Here is a 20,515-nt window from a genome sequence, read left to right as displayed (position 1 = left end):
AATTGACTTAATCCCTTCCCCCAAATTTGAAGCCTTGTGCTTCCTGCAGAAAGGATTATTATTAAGGCAATGAACTGGCAGAATTGTTAGCATGCCAGGTAAAAAGGACTGTGTTAGCACAATATCTATAGCAGGCAGAGCATACCTTGACCAGCCTTGTTCTGCCACCAACGTTGCATCGCTTCTCTGATGATGAACAACTGTCACAAACATAAAATAAATATTAAAAATTAAAAAAAAATGAGCTGGTTCAGTAGGTTCTATAATGGTTGCCTCATTAGGGCTTGCACCAGTGTTGGGGGGTGGAGGAGGGTCCGTTGTTATTCTTTAAAGCAATCAGCTGTTTTATTGTCCAAACTTCAAACAAATATCCCTCTTATATCATCAAAATGCTGGACAATACCTTGATATCTCTCACCTCTCTCTCTATCTATCTATCTATATATCTATCTATCTCTTTCTCTCTCTCTCTATCTATCTATATATCTATCTATCTCTTTCTCTCTCTCTCTCTTTCTCTCTCTCTTTCTCTCTCTCTCTCTTCTCTCTCTCTCTTTCTCTATCTCTTCCTCTCTCTCTATTCTTGTTTTTTTCTTCTCCCATTTTTCTCCCTCTCTCTTCATTTCCATTGTCTTCCTTTCTTCTCTTCTATCTTTCCTTCTCCCTTTTTATTCAACCCCTTCACCTCTCTTTCACTCCCTTCACCTCTCTTTCTTTCTTACCCTCTTCCTCCATACACATCCCCATCCTTCCTTGCCTCCCCCTCCATCTAAAGCACTGGTTCCCAACTGGGGTCCATACAAGATTTTATTGTTAAAATTTATGTACAATAAATTGCACATAATTCTACAAAAACCAAATTATTTCAATTTATGTATACAATTCCTAATAATATTCAATTATAGAAATACAGTAAGATTCTTTAAAAATATACACCAAATTGCTGTGGAGGGTCCAGTAAAGTAAATTAGGAATCAAAGGGATTCATAGGGGCCAAAAATGGCTGAGAATCACTGGTCTAAAGCTTCCTTCCTTCATATCAGGATAAAGGGTTAAGACCCCATCTGGTCATGAATGACCATGAGATTGCACCTAGAGAGTTCCCCTCCGAGGTACAACCCTGGGCGTGGTTGTTTATGGAAGACCAGCAGTCACCCATGCAAACCAGCCTCCACTCTCCATACCATTGGCAAAGACCGATCCAGTTTGGCACCAGTGATGCTGCAATTCAATTCTACAGGTGAGCGATCTGGAGCAAGGTGAAATGAAGTGTCTTGCTCAAGAACACAACACACTGCCTGATCCAGGAATTGAACTCACTACCTCATGATTGTGAGCCTAACACTCTAACCACTGAGCCATGTGCCTTCAAACACTATGTATATCATCACATGGTGTATATGATGAATACTATTTTCTCTGTTACTATTCTGCTCCACTGACCTCCCCACCACATTCCTACATAATTCCAAACCGTCAACTACTGTATTTCTAACTATAGATAAACAGTGTGATTCATAAACAGGTCAATGGTAGATACATAAACATATATATATATATGTATATATATATATATATGCACATACATATGCATTTGCACATATATATATCTTATATGTGTGTAAATAGTCTAGGAGACCATAAATCAGGGTAAAGATGTGTATGTATGTTTGTGTTCATAGATATGTAATAGAAAAAATGTCTTGTGCTTAGTATCATTGTAACCAACACATCCATGTCACCACACCTATGAATGTGTGTTTATATATGCATGTATATGTAAATATATGTATGTATATATATATATATAATGTCAGCACACATACGTATATATGTTTATATATATACATATATATATCAGCACACACACGTATGTATGTTTATATATATATATATATATATATATGTATAGAGAGAGAGAGATATGTATATATAAAGATGTACATATGTGTGTATGTATATATATGTTTATTAATGTATGTATGTGTTTATATGTAAAATAAAAAAAAATGTTTTTCGAGCTAAGTATCATTGTGACCAGCAACTCCATGCCACCATACACCACCACCACCACCTCACCACACTTTCCTATCAACCAGAGGGTCATGGCAGCAACAGTTGTTCAACAAAATTCCTAATCTCATCATCTCACCTTTGCAGCCATATAACAGTGTTTTAAAACATTGCAGGCAGTGGATATCAAAGGAAACGGAATCGGTGCCAGCATAAAGCAAAATCGCTTCTTCCCTATCTTTGTTTCTCTCCCTTCATCCCCCTCCCTTTCTCTCTCTCTCTCTCTCTCTTTCTCTGTTTTCACATTTCTTTGCCAGCGCCACACCACCACTCCAATGCCAAAGCATGTGTAGTTGTATCAAGACAACATAACACTTCATCAGTTGATGCCAAGTCACTTACTTGAATTAGACTGGTGAAGCGTAAAGGTGTGCAGGAGAAAAAAAAAGGAAAAATTGAATAACAAACTATAAAAATAAAATGAATCGGAAGGAGAGAGAAAAAGAAAAATATTGTTTTTCTATTGTCGAAGAGTTGCTGAAATTCTTAAATCCTAACGGAAATATTTTCCCTTCAGAATTTGGTGTGATGTAAAAGATTTGGTAAAAAAATTTCAAAAGAAAATCAGGTGTAGCTGTCAACATCATCATCATCATTTAATGTCCATTTTTCCATGCTGGCATGGGTTGGATTGTTTGACAGGAGCTGGAGAGCTGCACCGGGCTCCAATTGTCTGTTTTGGGATGAGTTCTAGGGTTTGTTGCCCTTCCTACAATGCATTTCCCAGTCCAGGAGTTGAAACCATTATCATAAGACCATGTGTGTAACATCCTAACTACCAGGTCACATCATCATCACCATCACCAGTCGGTTGGTAGAATCATCAGAATGATGAGCAAATGGTTTGTACTATTTGTTCTGGCTCATGGCATTTTGAGTTCAAATCCCACCACATCCATTTTGCCTTTCATCTTTCTGAGGTCATTTAAATATTAGTACATGTCAAATACTAGAATTAAATCACCCACCTCTCTTTCTTTCTCTCTCTCTCTCTCCCTCACCCTCTTTCTCTCTCTCTCTCTCTCTCTCTCTCTCTCTCTCAGAATCGGTTGCATGGGACGGTGAAGAAAAAAAGGCTGTAAGTAAGTGGAATCGTGTGGTTTAGTGGTTAGGGTGTTGGACTCACGATCGTAAGATTGTGGTTTCGATTCCTGGACCAAGCGATACATTGTGTTCTTGAGCAATTGCTCCAGTCCACTCAGCTGTAGAAATGAGTACCACTAGTGGAGGCACGTCACTTAGTGGTTAGAGTGTTGGATTCATGACTATAAGATTGTGGTTTCAATCTCTGGACCAGGCAATCCGTTGTGTTCTTAACCCTTTAGTGTTCGCATTATTCTGCCAAAATTAATACTTTTTCATCCACATTGTTTTGAACTAATCATGCATTATCTTGTAGGTATGAGATTTTGATGAGGTAGCTGTTAATTTTTAAAACGATATTGTAGGTTTGGTGTGGTTGACCAGATCTGGCCAGTTTGAACATAAAACAGACAGAATACTTTTGGCCAGATATGGCCAGTTTAAATGCTAAAGGGTTAAACAAAAACACTTCATTTCATGTTGCTCCAGTCTGTTCAGCTGTAGAAATTCATTTAGCCTGGTGAGGGATGGCCCCTACCAGGCTTTCATGCTCTAGATACGCTGCATGGCTGCAACACCTCAATGACCTCCAAAGGGTTGAGGGACTTGTCAGTTGTCAAGTAACCACATACAGTGTCTTTTCTCCAAAATACCCACTTCCATTGTGTCATAGTAGAAGAACATGGTTGCCAAGGCTCTGGTGGTGCACATCACACATTGCTGTATCTAAGATCACATTATCCAATGAGTCTTTTGTTCAAGGCAGTAGGGTATGATGTGAAGAGAGATTTGCCTGCTATTTCTTGCATTTTCAATAACCACATGGAAGATTTCAATGTAGTTTGGCATAACCATATCTTGAAATTATTTTGTGATATAAAGTCATTTATTTTACATAAATTCATAAATTCCCAAACTTCTAAAGAATTATTTATTATAATTATCATTCAGTAATAAAAATAAACTTTAAATTATAATTAATTATAGTTATTCAGTAATTAAGAAAAAATATGAATATTAATTATTAGGCATTGTGGAGGTGAATGGCTCCATGGTTAAGGTGTTGGACTCTTGATCATGAGTTTGTGGTTTCCATTCCTGGACCAAGCAGTGTGATGTGTCTGCAGTCCCACTGACTGAAACAAGTAAAAGATATAAAGAAGAAGATTACTTCTCAACCACATGGTTCCAGGTTCAGTCCCACTGCGTGGCACCTTGGTCAAGTGTCTTCTACTATAGCTTTGGGCCAACCAAAGCCTTGTGAGTGTATTTGGTAGACAGAAACTGAAAGAAGTCAATTGTGTGTGTGTATGTGATCTTTGTGTCAGTGTTTGTCCTCCCCACCCACCCACTGCTTGACAACCTGTGTTGGTGTGTTTAGGTCCCCATAACTTATTGGTTCGGCAAAAGAATAAATACCAGGCTTACAAAAATAATTACTGCAGTTGATTTATTCAACTAAATTTCTTCTAGGTGGTGCCCCAGCATGGCCATAGTCTAATGACTGAAACGAGTAGAAGATATAAACGATAGAAGATAATAGATATTGTTTATAAAAACTGATAAATAAATTCATAAAGCTAGCCTTAAAAATATCATAAATTATGCATAAATTTATAAAAAAAACCAAAAGAAATTATTATTTTCCTTGAAAAATCATTTTATTTTCAAGACCATTTCTCTCACCCATCAAAATTTCAGTTTCTTTCTGTAATAGATCTTGTTTAGCTTTTTATGTTTTTTGGGGGTTTTTTTCCCCCCTCTTCATGTTCTCTGAAGTGTTGATTGATTATTAATTACCTATTCTAGCTCCAGTGTTCAATATAAGAATAGCTGGCATGCACACTTCTATAATGTGATGTGTTTCCATGGTTTGGCAATGGCATTATAGATTCTTTTACCTTCTCTTCATGTCTTCAGAGATGTGTGTGAAGTATATATATTTATGTTTGTATACATATATGTGCATATGTATGTATACATGCATATGTATATATTTATGTATGTATATACATATATATATTTATGTATGTATAAGTATTTATATGTGTTTATATATATATATACACATTTGTGTATATGTATATATAGTCTGTATATATATATAATGTGTATGTGCATATTTGTCTATGCATGTGGACATGTATGTGTATATGTATGTACATGTGTGTGTAGTGCTTGTATGTATATGATTACGTACATGCATATGTGTGTGTGTGTACATATATATTTGTGTGTGTTTGTGTGTATGTTTGTGTATGTGTGTGTGTCTATATTTGTATGTATGTGTGTATATACACGCAAACATACATACATACATACACACGCACCGCAATTTCCATTTATTGGTGAATAAGAATTTTAAACATTATTAGTTATCATTGTTGATAAGTGGAGATGTGAATCTTCAATCAACAATTTATTGGATCCCCAAATTCTTATGCGCATGCATGCACGCGCGCATGCATGCATGCATGTGTGTGTGTGTGTGTGTGTGATTGAGTGTAGGAAGTAGGGGAAAATATTCAATGAATGTGGTAAGGTCTTTCAATTTTTCATTCAAAAACTGATGTTTCAAGCGATATTTACCCAGAACTTCTTTGTATGTTCACTGCATGCGTATGTGTGCACACATGGACATGCATACAGATACACGTGTGTGTGTGTGTGTGTGTGTGTGTGCCTTTAGGAAAAATGCATCAACCTATAAGGCTGAAGATGCATTTCCAGTGAGTGGAATCGACTTCGTCATCGTCGTCAGAGTTTTAACTTCTACGTTTCCATGCTTGCATGGGTTCGATAGAATTTGATGAAGCAGATTATTTTTCAACCAGTTGCCCTTCTTGTCACCAACCCTCAGATGTTTCCAAAGTAAGGTAATATTTCTCCCTGACCAAACAGGTTTTCCATGGAAGGTTGAAAACAAAGGACAACTGTTTGCATTGTGGTGATACCCCCATTTACAGTCAGTACCTAAAGCCAAGGCTAAGAGACAGTAACAGACACACACACACACACACAGATATTCATTTGTGTGTGTGTGTGTGTAGTGGGGCATTATCAACCCAGGCAAAATACTTCATAAGCTCTCAGTTGGCACACCAGGTTAACAATATTACTTAGATTAGTGAAGAACTCCAAGTAATCTTTTGGTAAGGTCCAAGGTTATGTTCATCACAATTCTGTATTGTAAATCCATGGGTTGGCTCCAGTTAAGCTTGTTTTTACAGAGTGATACAACAAAAACATCGAAAAATACCTTAGGAATAAAAAAACCCAGGTTCAAAATTTCCCCCAAGACATCTGATGAAGTCTGCAGGGTGTATCAGCCGAAATGTGTTAGCAACACGTAAGATGAGGACAAAATATCCATTAATTGTAAATAATGTATTATTATTATTATTATTATTATTATTAAGGCTTACAAGAGTGGTCCGTCTTTGTTCATCTTTACATTTTGAGTTTGAATTCTGCTGAGGTTTTCTTTGTCTTTCATCTTTTCATAGTGAATAAAATAAGCACCAGTTGTGCACTGGGGTCAAGGTAACCGACTTAACATACTCTCCTGAAATTGCTGGCCTTTTGCCAAAGTTTGATATCAATGTGCTAGGGTTGGTTTTCTTAAAACCTCATCTCATCCGCATCATCATTGATTTAATGTTCTCTTTACCATGATTGCATGACTCAAATAGAAATCTGTTGAGGCAGATTTTCTACAACTTGATGCTCTTCCTGTTGCCAACCTTCACCTGTTTGCAAGCAAGGTAATATTTCCCTGTGGTTTGATATATTTTCCTAAAAAACTGGACATTGCTTGTATGACTATAACACATTTATAACCATAACTGGATATCAAAACAATGTGACATGAACACCTGCATGTACATAAATACATGTGTGCATGTATACATGTGTGTATATAGATACCACAGCTTATGATGGAAATCCGCATTGACAGAAATTTGCATAGGTTGGATCCCTTACAGTGGAGAGACGACAACAGATTCTCCACACAAATCCTTCACTCCTAACTATTCAAGGGGTAAAAGCAACCCATGGAAGACCTAGACTGAGATTCAAAGATATTGCAAAAAGTAACAAGAAGCGGAAAAGAATTGATCGTAATAAGCACAAGGCCTGAAATTTAAAAAAAAAAAAGGGACATAGTCGATTAAATCGACCCCAGTACATAACTGGTACTTATTTCATCGACCCCAAAATGATGGATGACAAAGTCGACCTTGGCAGAATTTGAACTCAGAACGTAAAAACTGACAAAATATTGCTAAGCATTTTGCCCAGCATGCTAATGATTCTGCCGGCAAGCCCAAGCCAAAAGCCGACCAGTATGGAGAAAGCTTCTCAAGTCATCTCAAAGCGATAAACAGTTATAGTTATAGTTTAGGCAGCGAGCTGGCAGAAACGTTAGCGCGCCAGACGAAATGCTGAGCGGTATTTCGTCTGCCGCTACATTCTGAGTTCAAATTCCGCTGAGGTCGACTTTGCCTTTCATCCTTTCGGGGTCGATAAATTAAGTACCAGTTACGCACTGGGGTCGATGTAATCGACTTAATACCTATGTCTGTCCTTGTTTGTCCCCTCTATGTTTAACCCCTTGTGGGCAATAAAGAAATAGATAAACAGTTATAGTTGTGACATCTGGCTGCAGATAGATACACACCCATATTTGGTGGACTTCTTTCAGTTTCTATCTACAAAATCCACTCCTAGGGTTTTGGTCAGACTGGAGCTAAAGTAGGAGACATTTGCTCAAGGTGCCCCAAAGTGGGCCTGAACTTGAAATCATGTGGTTAGGAAACAATCTTCCTAACCACAGAGCCATGCGGGCACCTATTATACAAAACTTGTCTTTTTACAAATTCATCGCATACTTAGATAACCATTAATCTTGCAAAAATAATCATACCTGGTCAAAAATCTTGGTGAAAGAGTTAACGGCAGACTATGAAGGAAGGTGGTTGAGCAGAGCGATGGATTGAAGAGGGGAGGAAAAACTCTTGAAGTTGTCTGACGACTGGAGAAGATCTAAAGAGAGGGAGAGAGAGACATTACATCTCTCGCTGTGCACCTCTGGTTTCCATAGGTTTTCTCTGTTGATTGATTGGTGTTATTAGAACAGAAACAAGCAAATAAAAAAAAAACAAAAAAAACTAGGTATGAATATTGTTGCTTCCCATTTGTTTCTGAGAAAGAAATATCTTCAGCTTTCATGTAAGAAATAATTATTTTAGAGTTAAGATCTAGAGTTATTTTACTCCAAGACATCTTTTCACTGCAAGAATTATAAGTTATGTAGAGAAGTAGTTTTTTTTTTTTTTTTTGAGTATTACTTCATTTTTCTTTTGTTGTTGTCTGTGTGTTTGTTTGTTTTTTGTTGTTTTTTTTATTTGTTTTTGTTTTGTTTTTTTTTTTTTTTCCTTTTTGTTTTCTTTTTTTTCTATTCTTTTTTTTGTCTCGTTTTTCTTAACATTGCTCCATCAATGTTTCTGGTTAAATAAAAGTTGTGCACATTGACGGTGTCTCTTTTTTTTTTTTTTTTTTTTTGCCCTCCGCCGCCGCCTCCCGCTGTTATCTTAATGACAACTTTGTGAATGCAAACATGAAAATGCATGTATTTTGTGGACATCAAAGTGAGGAATAGTGGCAGGAGAGGGAAGAAGAGAGGGGAGGGAGGGAGGGGAGGGAGGGAGAGAGGGGAGGGAGGGAGAGAGGGGAGGGAGGGAGAGAGAGAACCTGACAGTGAAGGAAAAAGAGATTGGAAGGGAGGGAGAGAGGGAGAGAGAGAGAGAAGAACAGAAAGCTTCATCAAAGCAATTTTTTAATATCATTATGGAATTGTGGTGGGGGTGGGGGTGGGGTGGTGGGTGGGGGTGATGTCTACCTCTGAGACACTGGAATGAAAGAGAAGGAAGGTGGAAGATATTGTAATAAGAAAAAAAGTGGGGGCAGAAGATGCTAATGAATGTCAGGTGAGGTAGTTGGGGAAGTGGGAGCGGGGGGGGGGGTCGGCCTTTTTTTTTTTTTTTTTGCAGCTTTTAACATCAAAGTGGGGGAGGAGTGGGAGAGAAAGTAAGTAAGCTCACACAAAAAGAAAATTGATAAAAAATAAAGAAGAACTCAAGTTGAACCATCTTTACTGTTAGAAAGAGATAGAGAAAGAGAGAGAGAGAGAGAGAGAGAGACGGACAGACAGACAGAGAATGTGGAGAGGAAGGAAGAAGGACTTGGGCAACAGTGTGTGGCCATTCAAGCATTTCACTGACTCATTAAAAGATACTGGAGATGAACTGAGATTTTTTTTGTTTTTTAATTAATTAACACCTGTTTTCCATGCTGGCATGAGTTGGACAGTTTGGCTGGTGCTGGTAAAGCGAGGGGTCACGCCAGGCTCCATTGTCTATTCTGGCATGGTTTCTAGAGCTGCTGGATGCTCCTCCTTATGCTAACCAGTCCACAGAGAGTACTGGGTGCTATTTTTACGTGGCACCAACACAGGTGTCAATTCTGTTGTGGTGAACAAGTCTACCTGAGTACAGCAAGCACCAGATATCTTGATCCTTAGTTATCTTCAGTCCCACTTTATCCTATTGAACAAAAACAAACCAACAGAGGTATGTCAAAGTGGCTATTGGCATGTATTTGAACTACACAGACAAATACAGGCATATCAAATGCTATACAACATAAATTCTTGAATTATTGAAATTATCTTCACCCCTAGAGGATGTATCATAATTACTAAACAGCCATAATAACCTGCTCCACTTGGGAAGGGGATAGATATAATCTCAAGATTTAAGAATTCTCCAAAACTGACATGCTATTGTCTAGAGATAATGAAACATTTCATGGACATGTTTCTGCCTCAGTTGATGTCATCAGCATGACACACATGTATAACATACTTATGACTATAAAACATTCTTTTTATGATTACATCTTTTAAATCAACTGTTTGTCTTTAATACTGGATAGTGACAGAATTTTTTGACCTAATAACGGAGGAAATAATATTCTCTGCTATTCATTTTAACCATTGTTAGGTCACTAAAAATTCAAATGTTCAAATTTCTTCTTTTCCCCAGAGATGTATAATAGTTGTATAATATACTTGAATATCAGTGTGTGTGTGCATGCGTGCATGTACACACACAATGCACATGTGTGTGTGTGTGTATATATATATATATATATATATACACACACAATGCACATTTGTGTGTGTGTGTGTGTGTATATATATATATATATATATATATATATGTATGTATGTATGTATGTATGTATATTCAAATATGAATTAAAAACAGTTTGAGAGATATAAACAGTATCGAACTCTCATACACAAGTTATGTGTTTTATTAGTCCATTGGTAGGCTGCACTTATAGGTGTAAGAGAATATATTCTCTTATGCCTATAAGTGCAGCCTAGCCACAACATAGCAAAACACATACCTTGTGTATATGTGTTTGATATTGTTTATTTACAAATACCAATATATAAACAGTATCAAACATGCACACATATGAAGTGCATTTCATGTTTGAGACTCTGATGAAGCCATAAGGTGATACTCAGTCACTCATCTGGGAGTGCATTGCATTTTATAGCAGGAACAACTGTAAGCTAATGAAGTTCATAAAATAATTACTTATTCGTTTGCCATCTCAATTTCTTACATATCCTACTGTTTTCTAATTTCAGTCACAGCTAGGACAACTGGAGCACAAATACCGGATGCAAGAATTGAAGCAAGAGGAATTGAACATAGAGTTGACAATGTTACGAGATCAAAGGCAAGCAGCTATCAATGCCCCCAAATCAGGTAAGTCATTACTTTCATTTGTGAAGGTGTGCAATTATGTCAAGGACTGGTGAAATGAAGTAAATGATAGCATCTTTTTTAAATAGATGCCTATTGTAAAAATCTGTTTTACTGGCAGAGAACGGAAGAAGGGTTTTGAACAACTGAGGCTTTTGACTGCCAAAGGTCTTAGTCCTTTACTCTTTTGCTATGAAGTTACTCAATACTGTCTCTGATCATAACTGCATGCTAGATGGGTTAAAATTGAAAGTATCAAAGCTGGTGGGTTGGCAGAATCATTAGCACACCAGGCAAAATGTTTAGCAGCATTTCGTTCATCTTTATGTTCTGAGTTCAAATTCTGCCAAGGTTGACTTTGCCTTTCGTCCTTTCAGAGTTGATAAAATAAGTACCAGTTGAGTACTGGAGTCAATGTAATTGACTTACCCCCTATCCCAAATTGCTGACCTTGTAGCAAAATTTGAAACCAATATTAAAAGGATGACAAAATATGACAAAATACCTTCCACAGATTTTTATACTCATAGCCTCTGGGCCACCAGTGTAGATAGCCTCCACTCAGCTATGTCCTGCCTGTTGTAGTATGGAAAAAGTGGCATAAAAACAATGATGATAACTGATTTCATCAGTAAGAGGTTCGTTTGGTTGACCCTAAATAACTTCTCTGCATTGAGTGGTCACAGCTCCAGCACTTAAGGCCTGTAATTAGAACCTCACAGGAAAGAATTGCAACATGGATAAAGTTTATTGTTGTTGTTTAGCTCTAGTTCAGCCCTGATTGAGCAAACCATCAATAAGGCTCTCCATCCATAACCTTCCCAGCATTTTTTTTTACATCTAGGATCATACTGTTCAGTACATCTTACCCCTCAATGTGTTTTTTTTTTTAGGCAATAGGAATGATTTAAGGGGATTTAACAGCCGTTTATATAATATCTAACAATATCACAGAGACCCTCTTGTTTATCTTGATGACTATGTAGTATAGTGTTGGGAATTATCTAAGGGGCTGTACATTATGATTATATTCTTATTTGCACAAAATATAATTAAAGAAAAAATTAATAGCTGTATAAAACTTATGTCATATCTTTAGTTTAGTAAATTAAAAAAAAAATGATCACATTTTTGTTTTGTTTCAATATTCTGGTATTTATCAAGATATTGTACTTGTAATATGAATGTATGTCGGATATTGTATATGTGTGTAAAAAGCATGTTTTTTGGGGGGTTTTTTACGTGGTATGCACACACAAATTGAATATATTTGACCACATGCTGTGCAATGGCAGTAAAATTAATTAGTTCACCAGTCGCTATGCAATACTGCCATATTGTGCAGCATATAAAGGGTTAATAAAAAAAATTTTTTTTAAACCCAGCCATCAAATAGTTAAGTCAATGGCTGACCTCATATTGGAGCAGACAAACTGTTCTGTGTCTGCAATTTTTATATATTTTAGCTTGTCCGTCACAGAAAACCGATTCTTAATTACAAGCAGTACTCTACGTTTTCATCATTTCCATATTTCCATCATGACATTGAGACACTTCTTGGAAAGTCTTCTTCATAGGCAAGAATGAAGGAATCGTTTTTCTGTTATTGTTGAAACTGTAGATGTTTATTTGAAACATGAGAAGAATACAATTTACCATATCACCAATGCTTGCTGCTCTGTATCATATTGTTCTGAGCATAGCGAAATTACTTACTTCAGCTAATCATATATGTATATATCCATCTGTCTCTCTATGCATGCTATGCTATATTATTTTGTTGGAGCAGATATTTTACAGCAAGATATCTTTCCTGTTGCCATCTTTCACTCGTTTCCAAGTAGGGTAATATTTCCCCCTACAACCATACTCTCTTTTACTTGTTTCAGTAATTTGACTGTGGCCATGCTGGAGCACCGCCTTTAGTCGAGCAAATCGACCCCGGGACTTATTCTTTTGTAAGCCCAGTACTTATTCTATCGGTCTCTTTTGCCGAACCGCTAAGTGATGGGGACGTAAACACACCAGCATCGGTTGTCAAGCAATGCTAGGGGGACAAACACAGACACACAAACACACACATATATATACGACAGGCTTCTTTCAGTTTCCGTCCACCAAATCCACTCACAAGGCATTAGTCAGCCCGGGGCTATAGCAGAAGACACTTGTCCAAGATGCCACGCAGTGGGACTGAACCCGGAACCATGTGGTTGGTTAGCAAGCTACTTACCTCACAGCCACTCCTGCGCCATACATTTTTTTTTTTTTTTTGGAAATGTGGAAATGGAGGACACTGCTTGCATGTGGGTAATACAACCATCACATGATGTCAAGGCAATGACACAGTGACATACACACATACGTATCCCAGCACTGTGCTCTTTTATGCCCTACCATAAACTTAATGGAAAGCTCACATGAATACATAAGTCTTGTCATTCCACTATAGTGTTTAAAAATCTTAGTATCAGCAATAGGACATGTTTTGTTTTTTGTTTGTTCCTTCTTGAGCCATGCTTGGCTCATAAGGGCCGGTTTCATTGGCGTATAGGTTCCTGCTTGGACGGGATGCCGGTCCGTCGCAGGTGAGCTGCTAGATGCAGGAGAAAAGAGTGAGAGGAAGTTATGGCGAAAGAGTCAGCAGAAGTTCGCCATTACCTTCTGCCAGAGCCACGTGGAGCTTAGATGTTTCACTCATAAACACACACATCGCCTGGTCTGAGATTCGAACCCGCGATCCTTCGACCGCAAGTCCGCTGCTCTAACCACTAGGCCATGTGCCTCCACTAAGGATATCTAATAGTAGGGTACTTACAATGGCTTCAATAGGAGTATACCTTACACTCTTATCATAAAAGTATGAAGCCTGAAAAATAAATCTAATAAGATGATATGGCCCCCACCTTTCTCTTGGACTGTTAAGAGTAACATAGGTAGAACATTCCTTGCCTTGCTATATAAGCATTTCCCTGGTAGCCATAGGTATAAGAAACTTTTTAATAGAGGTTCAGTGAAAGTTTCATACAGCTGCTGCCCCAGCATGAAAAATATTGTTACCTGTAGGTTAAACCAGGCACCTGCTCCAAATTGTAACCCTATGTAATACTTATTGTGGATTTTTTCATTCTGTATCATCATCATCATCATCGTTTAACATCCACTTTCTATGCTAGCATGGGTAGGACGGTTCAACTGGGATCTGGAAAGCCCGAAGGCTGCACCAGGCCAGTCAGATCTGGCAGTGTTTCTACGGCTGGATGCCCTTCCTAACGCCGACCACTCCGTGAGTGTAGTGGGTGCTTTTTATGTGCCACCGGCACAGGTGCCAGACGACGCTGGTGAACAGCCACACTCGGATGGTGCTTTTTACATGCCACCGGCACGGAGGCCAGGCGAGGCTGGCATGGCCACGATCGGATGGTGTTTGTTACGTGCCACCAGCACAGAGGCCAGTCGATGCGGTACTGACTACGGCATTTTCTTTTATCCATATGCAGTAGTTTCTTATTCTAGGTTTTCCATTCTACCGCTTCCAAATTTCTATACATTCAAAATTTCAGTGACGACCTAGAAATATGATGTACGCTTTATCAGCAAGAATGTCAGTCTGGGTATGTTTCTTCTTTAAAGTAACAGAAGACAGTTGATTATGGCAAAACGGTGACAGAAGGATACTTTGGACTTGTTCAGTGTCTAAGCTTTTATTCTTTTTGTATGTATGTGGGCCTGAATCTCAACTCTTTCAAATGTCACTGGAGGTAGTGGAACCATACATTAAAAGACTGGCAGCCTTAACAAGTTTATACCTTAAGTGTTTGCAATCTTATATTATAATTCCTTACCAATCACAGACAATTCTTCAGTGAAATCCAAGCAATCCTGTTATAATGACTATATGTTATATATTATTTTACCATCTCTGCTTCTTTCTACTTCAAAATCATTAGCTCTTATATTGATTTCTGTCACACCAGTACATATTAACGCAGCCTCTTCGTTCTTTTTCTGTTTTTGTTTTTTTATATTCTTTTTTTTTTTTGCATGGTGTGTGTATGTGTTATTTCTTCATAATTTTTTTTCCCGTTGTATTTATTTCTTTTTTTTTTTTTCTTTTATCGTTGTTCAGAAGAGATAGCAATTTTAAGAACTTTGTCCTTCTCAACCTTCTGAAATAGTGGAAAAAAATTATGTGTTGTGTGTGTTTGTGTGTGTGTGTGTGTGTGTGTAAGCCAACATGAGAGCAAAAGTGCTAAGAGAGTGAACAAATAAGCGTGGGTGTATGTGTGTGTACCTGTGCATACGTGCTTGTTTGTCTGTGTGTGTGTGGTGTGTGTGTGTGTGATGGTGTTGGGCGGATTACTCTGATAACAGATTATTCTGTACTATGTCGGATTTTTATTTTCTCAGTTAGAGTGCTACTTTTGTGACTTTTACTATATTTTTCCATTTTCATGCTCCATTGGATAAGCTGACTATGTAATTTCCAAAATTGGTAATATGTTAATTCCCTTCACTAGAACAAGTTTAGTTTGGAAAGAACGAAATGTAGACAAAAATTTCTATAGTAAGCAAAAAAAAAATAAAATAAAAAAAAAAAAAAAAAAAAAAAAGAAAGGTAAAAAAAACCAAAACCTTATACAAACAAATACAGGTATGGTCGTCTGGTTAATAAGTCCATTTCAAGACCAAATAGTCTGGGGTTCAGTCTCATTATGTGGTATCCTAGACCAGTGGTTTTCAACCAGGGTTCCGCCAGTACAGTCCAGGGGTTCCGCAAGAAGTTACAAAACTGCTAAAATCGACAGTAATTTTAAATTCTCCTGTGCAGATATGTGTGCAAAAGACTATTAAATTATTGCACAGGGTTTCCTCGAGCCAGTGCAATGTTTCCTTGGGGTTCCACTCCAGCAAAAAGTTTGAAAAGCACTGATGTATGTATTTATTTATGTATGTATGTATGTATGTCAGTGGTTTTCAACCAGGGTTCCGCCAGTACAGTCCAGGGGTTCCGCAAGAAGTTACAAAACTGCTAAAATCGACAATAATTTTTAATTCTCCTGTGCAGATATGTGTGCAAAAGACTATTAAATTATTGCACAGGGTTTCCTCGAGCCAGTGCAATGTTTCCTTGGGGTTCCGCTCCAGCAAAAATGTTGAAAAGCACTGTCCTAGACAGATGTGTTATCCAGCCCCCCCGGCTGACCAATATCTTATGAGTAAATTTGGTTGGTGGAAACTGTACAGAAGCCCATTGAGTGTTGGTTGTCTATGCATGATACTTACTGCTTCATAACTGGTTTATGCCTCTGTGCACCAATTGTCAGGTGCCAGTGATGTAGTTAAGGTTATCTTTATAGATATTCTATAGAAATTATAGCCAGCACTGATGTTTGTTGCAAGACATCAAACATGCAGGACATCAAGCTTATAAAAACGTTTAATATCTAGTTATATATAAAAGTGAAGTTGTGTGAGTGTCTGTCTCCTCCGATTTAGATTCCTAACTATCCCACATTTTGCGGTGCAGTTTTGCAGTTTAACCAAAAGCGGGTATCTTATAGTCGTGATTCATATCGAGCCCTTCTGGGTATTAGGTGCGTCTACAATGAGTCTACGATTTAAAAAAAAATTACCATCATTTTTTCCCATTTTTAATGCATTTTTTGCTATTATATAAGGGAAGTAACTCTCTAAAACTGCTTATATAGTTATTTCCCTTACAAACCCGAGCAACGACAGGCGATACTGCTAGTAATTTATATTATATTATGGTTGCATAACTAAATACCACCTGTCTACAAGTCATTACCAGTAACTTCGAAGTTTGGCTAAATAGAGATCAATAGCATAAGTGATCTTCTATTCTTTTACCTGTGTCTGTCATTTGACTGTGGCCATGCTAGAGCATCGCCTTAAAGGCTTTTTATTTTTAGTCAAACAAATCAGGACTTATTCTTTTTAAGCCGAGTACTTATTCTATTGGTCTTTTTTGCCAAACCACTAAGTTACAGAGATGTAAACACCAATATCAGTTGTCAAGTGATGGTTGGAGGACAAACACAGACACAAAGACACATTCACATAAATACACACACACACACACGGATATATATTATATATATATATATGACAAGCTTCTTTCAGTTTCTCTCTACTAAATCCACTCAGAAGGTTTTGGTCAGCCCAAGGCTATAGCAGAAGATATTTGCCCAATGTGCCATGCAGTGGGACTGATCCCAGAACAATGTGATTGGGAAGTAAGCTTCTTACCACACACCTATGCCTGCGCCTATACCGGATTTTTGAAAAAGAACGAAGTACTGTGATTGATTTAATCAACTAAAGTCCTTCAAAGCAGTGCCCCAGCTTGGTCACAGTCTGTTGACTAAATCCTGTAAAAGAATCAATAGAAAGTTCAAAATATATAATAGTGTTGTTGTTTCCTTTGTGCCCCATGGGCTCAACTCTCCTCCCCTCTTCATTTAAACCTCCTCCTCTCTCCTCCTCACACCTACTTTCTCCCACCCATCTCTCTTGCTCTGACACCTAATCCTTCTCTCCACTCCTACCCACTTCCCTTCCACCCTCTCCCTTCATTGTCACCCCCTCCCTTGTTACCCCACCCCTACACATTCCAACCCCACTATCCCTATACCTCCCATCCCACCCCATCCCTTAGACCCCACCCTTGCTTCCCCTACTCTCGCCTCCCCCACACCCCAATACAACAATGTGTGTCTTTGTATCTGTTTTTGTCTCTCCATCACTGTTTAACAACCAGTGTTGGTGTGTTGATGTCCCTTTAACTTAGCAGTTCAGCATAAGAGACTGATAAAATAAGTATTAGGTTTTAAAAGAAAAAAAGTCTTGTGGTTTATTTGTTTGACCAAAACCCTTCAAGGCTGTAATCCGTCATAGCCACAGTTAAATGGCTGAAACAAGTAAAAGAAATATATATATACACACACACACACAGAGAAAGACAGATGTATTTGTTCATAGACTGGTAATATAAGGCCAACAATAATATCGATTCCAAATTTCATCCGTTTCTGTGGTTTTCCTTCACACACACACACACACACACTTCAGTTTCTCACATTGCACAAGACTACAAATTTGTAGGCGTCTGGTGTAGTGAAGAAATTTGGAATTTTGCCTCATTCTGTCCAACTTATTGTTAAAATTCTTCAGAATTATTCACATGGTTGCACCAAACTATTCTGAAATAATTCACATAAGAGATTATGTAACTGTTAGTACGTAAAAATGTTCAACTTCTTTAATGGGCAAAAAACTTGCCATTTGCAGTGTACATGCATCTGTTAGAAATTTGAAATTTTGGCCATTTTGAACTGACTTAAGTTTTCTTGCCCAAAAAATAATTTTTCAAACCTGAAATACTGTTGTTACTAAAAATATACAAGAATTGTACAGTTGTGTAGAGATGGGTACATTCGCCAAGAAAATTACTCTCTCTCTTTTACTCTTTTACTTGTTTCAGTCATTCGACTGCAGCCATGCTGGAGCACCGCCTTTAGTCGAGCAAATCGACCCCGGGACTTATTCTTTGTAAGCCCAGTACTTATTCTATCGGTCTCTTTTTCCGAACCGCTAAGTGATGGGGACGTAAACACACCAACACAGACACACAAACATATACACACACACATATATATATATATATAATATATATATATATATATATACGACAGGTTTCTTTCAGTTTCCGTCTACCAAATCCACTCACAAGGCATTGGTCAGCCCGGGGCTATAGCAGAAGACACTTGCCCAAGATGCCACGCAGTGGGACTGAACCCAGAACCATGTGGTTGGTTAGCAAGCTACTTACCACACAGCCACTCCTGCGTCTATTACTGCATTTGTTATTGTTTTTTTTTTGCCTCCCAGCAAAAGTTTTGAGGCCACTCCTCCTGGTGAAGAGGATTGGCCTGCAAAGAGTCCTGTGCCAGTGTCACTTAAAAAGTATTTATGCCAGTGCTACATAGATTATGAAAGAGCAAACTTTTAGGGTCACAATGTTTCCAAGAAAATCTGAAACTTATGAATGTCCTTGAGGGCTTAACCCTTTTTTCTGCAAGTACTTGATAGGACCATGATGCCACATTTTGGATAATATAATCTAAAATGTATTCGACATGTATAATGACTGTGTCACCTGTGATGGTGACACATAAAAGACACCCAGTGCACTCTGTAGAGTTGTTGGCATTAGGAATCAGTCAGATGTCAATTTATTTGGAAAGAAACAATGCTGTTATTAATAAGAAGCATTGAAATTCATGAATGCAAGATGTCACAGCTTTAGCATTGCTCCTTCATAGTCAGCTTACAAACTTTTCAGCCTCTACTCGTAAATAGGAAATATATACTCTTTACTCTTTTACTTGTTTCAGTCATTTGACTGCGGCCATGCTGGAGCACCACTTTTAGTCGAGCAACTCGACCCCGGCACTTATTCTTTCGTAAGACCAGTACTTATTCTGTCGGTCTCTTTTGCCAAACCGCTAGGTAACGGGGACATAAACACACCAGCATCGATTGTCAAGCAATGCTAGGGGGACAAACACAGACACACAAACACACACACATATATATACATATATATACAATGAGCTTCTTTCAGTTTCTGTCTACCAAATCCACTCACAAGGCTTTGGTCGGCCTGTGGCTATAGTAGAAGACACTTGCCCAAGGTGCCACACAGTGAGACTGAACCCGGAACCATGTGGTTGGTAAACAAGCTACTTACCACACAGCCACTCCACTAAATAAAGTGAGGTATTTTTTTTTTTGTATGCTGTAAATACATATAAGACTGTTGTATTTGATGACTTTTGGACATGCTATGCAATCTTGTATTGACTTGGTTAGAGTCTTCCCTTACATGTTAAACAGGCTATGCTCTCTCGATGTTTTCAATTAGCCACCATTTTCTCTCAAATCCAAAGCAATTAACTGTAAATAGACGTGAATGCCTCTAAGCCCATTGTACTTGCCCTTTATAATTTCATGCTTCACTTGTCTCTTCAATACATAACTGGTACTTATTTGGGGAAGACAACTGATTAAGTCAACTCCATTGGAATTTGAATTTGAAATGAAGAAGACCAAAATCATATAATAGTTTATTACAGTGCTCTACCATTTCTGTTACTCCACCATGTTTGTTTATTGCAGTGGTTCCCAAAGTTTTTGGGTTGCTACCCCCTTGGCACCCAGGCTACATTCCTAGTTCCCCCCTCCCCTACTGACCTCCACTTTCTGCATCCAATTCAAAACAACTGTTTTTCTACAAATGAAACTGTTGTGGCAAGAGTCATTGACACCCCTAGTGGATTGGAAGAATGGACTAGCCGAACTCTTATAAAGAGTAGTGGTCGGTAGTAGTCGAGCTGGCAGAACCATTAGCACGCCGGGTGAAATGCCTAGCGGTATTTCGTCTGCCACTACGTTCTGAGTTCAAATTCCGCCAAGGTCGACTTTGCCTT

At 38.1% G+C, this 20,515-nt stretch overlaps 1 protein-coding gene across 8 annotated transcripts in view; it reads left to right on the top strand.

Annotated features, from left to right (window-relative positions):
• The window catches only part of LOC115224461 (RIMS-binding protein 2), a 595,300-nt gene that overhangs the window by 349,524 nt on the left and 225,261 nt on the right, over positions 1-20,515 (top strand). For all 8 annotated transcript variants that reach the window (XM_036513377.1, XM_036513379.1, XM_036513378.1 and 5 more), the window contains one exon: positions 10,883-11,003. In XM_036513377.1, coding sequence (XP_036369270.1) covers positions 10,883-11,003 — 121 coding nt within the window. The remainder of the gene's footprint in view (positions 1-10,882; positions 11,004-20,515) is intronic.

Source organism: Octopus sinensis, linkage group LG25 (assembly GCF_006345805.1).
Source record: "Octopus sinensis linkage group LG25, ASM634580v1, whole genome shotgun sequence".
Classification (NCBI taxonomy): domain Eukaryota; kingdom Metazoa; phylum Mollusca; class Cephalopoda; order Octopoda; family Octopodidae; genus Octopus; species Octopus sinensis.
This window is presented reverse-complemented; position numbering and strand designations above follow the sequence as displayed.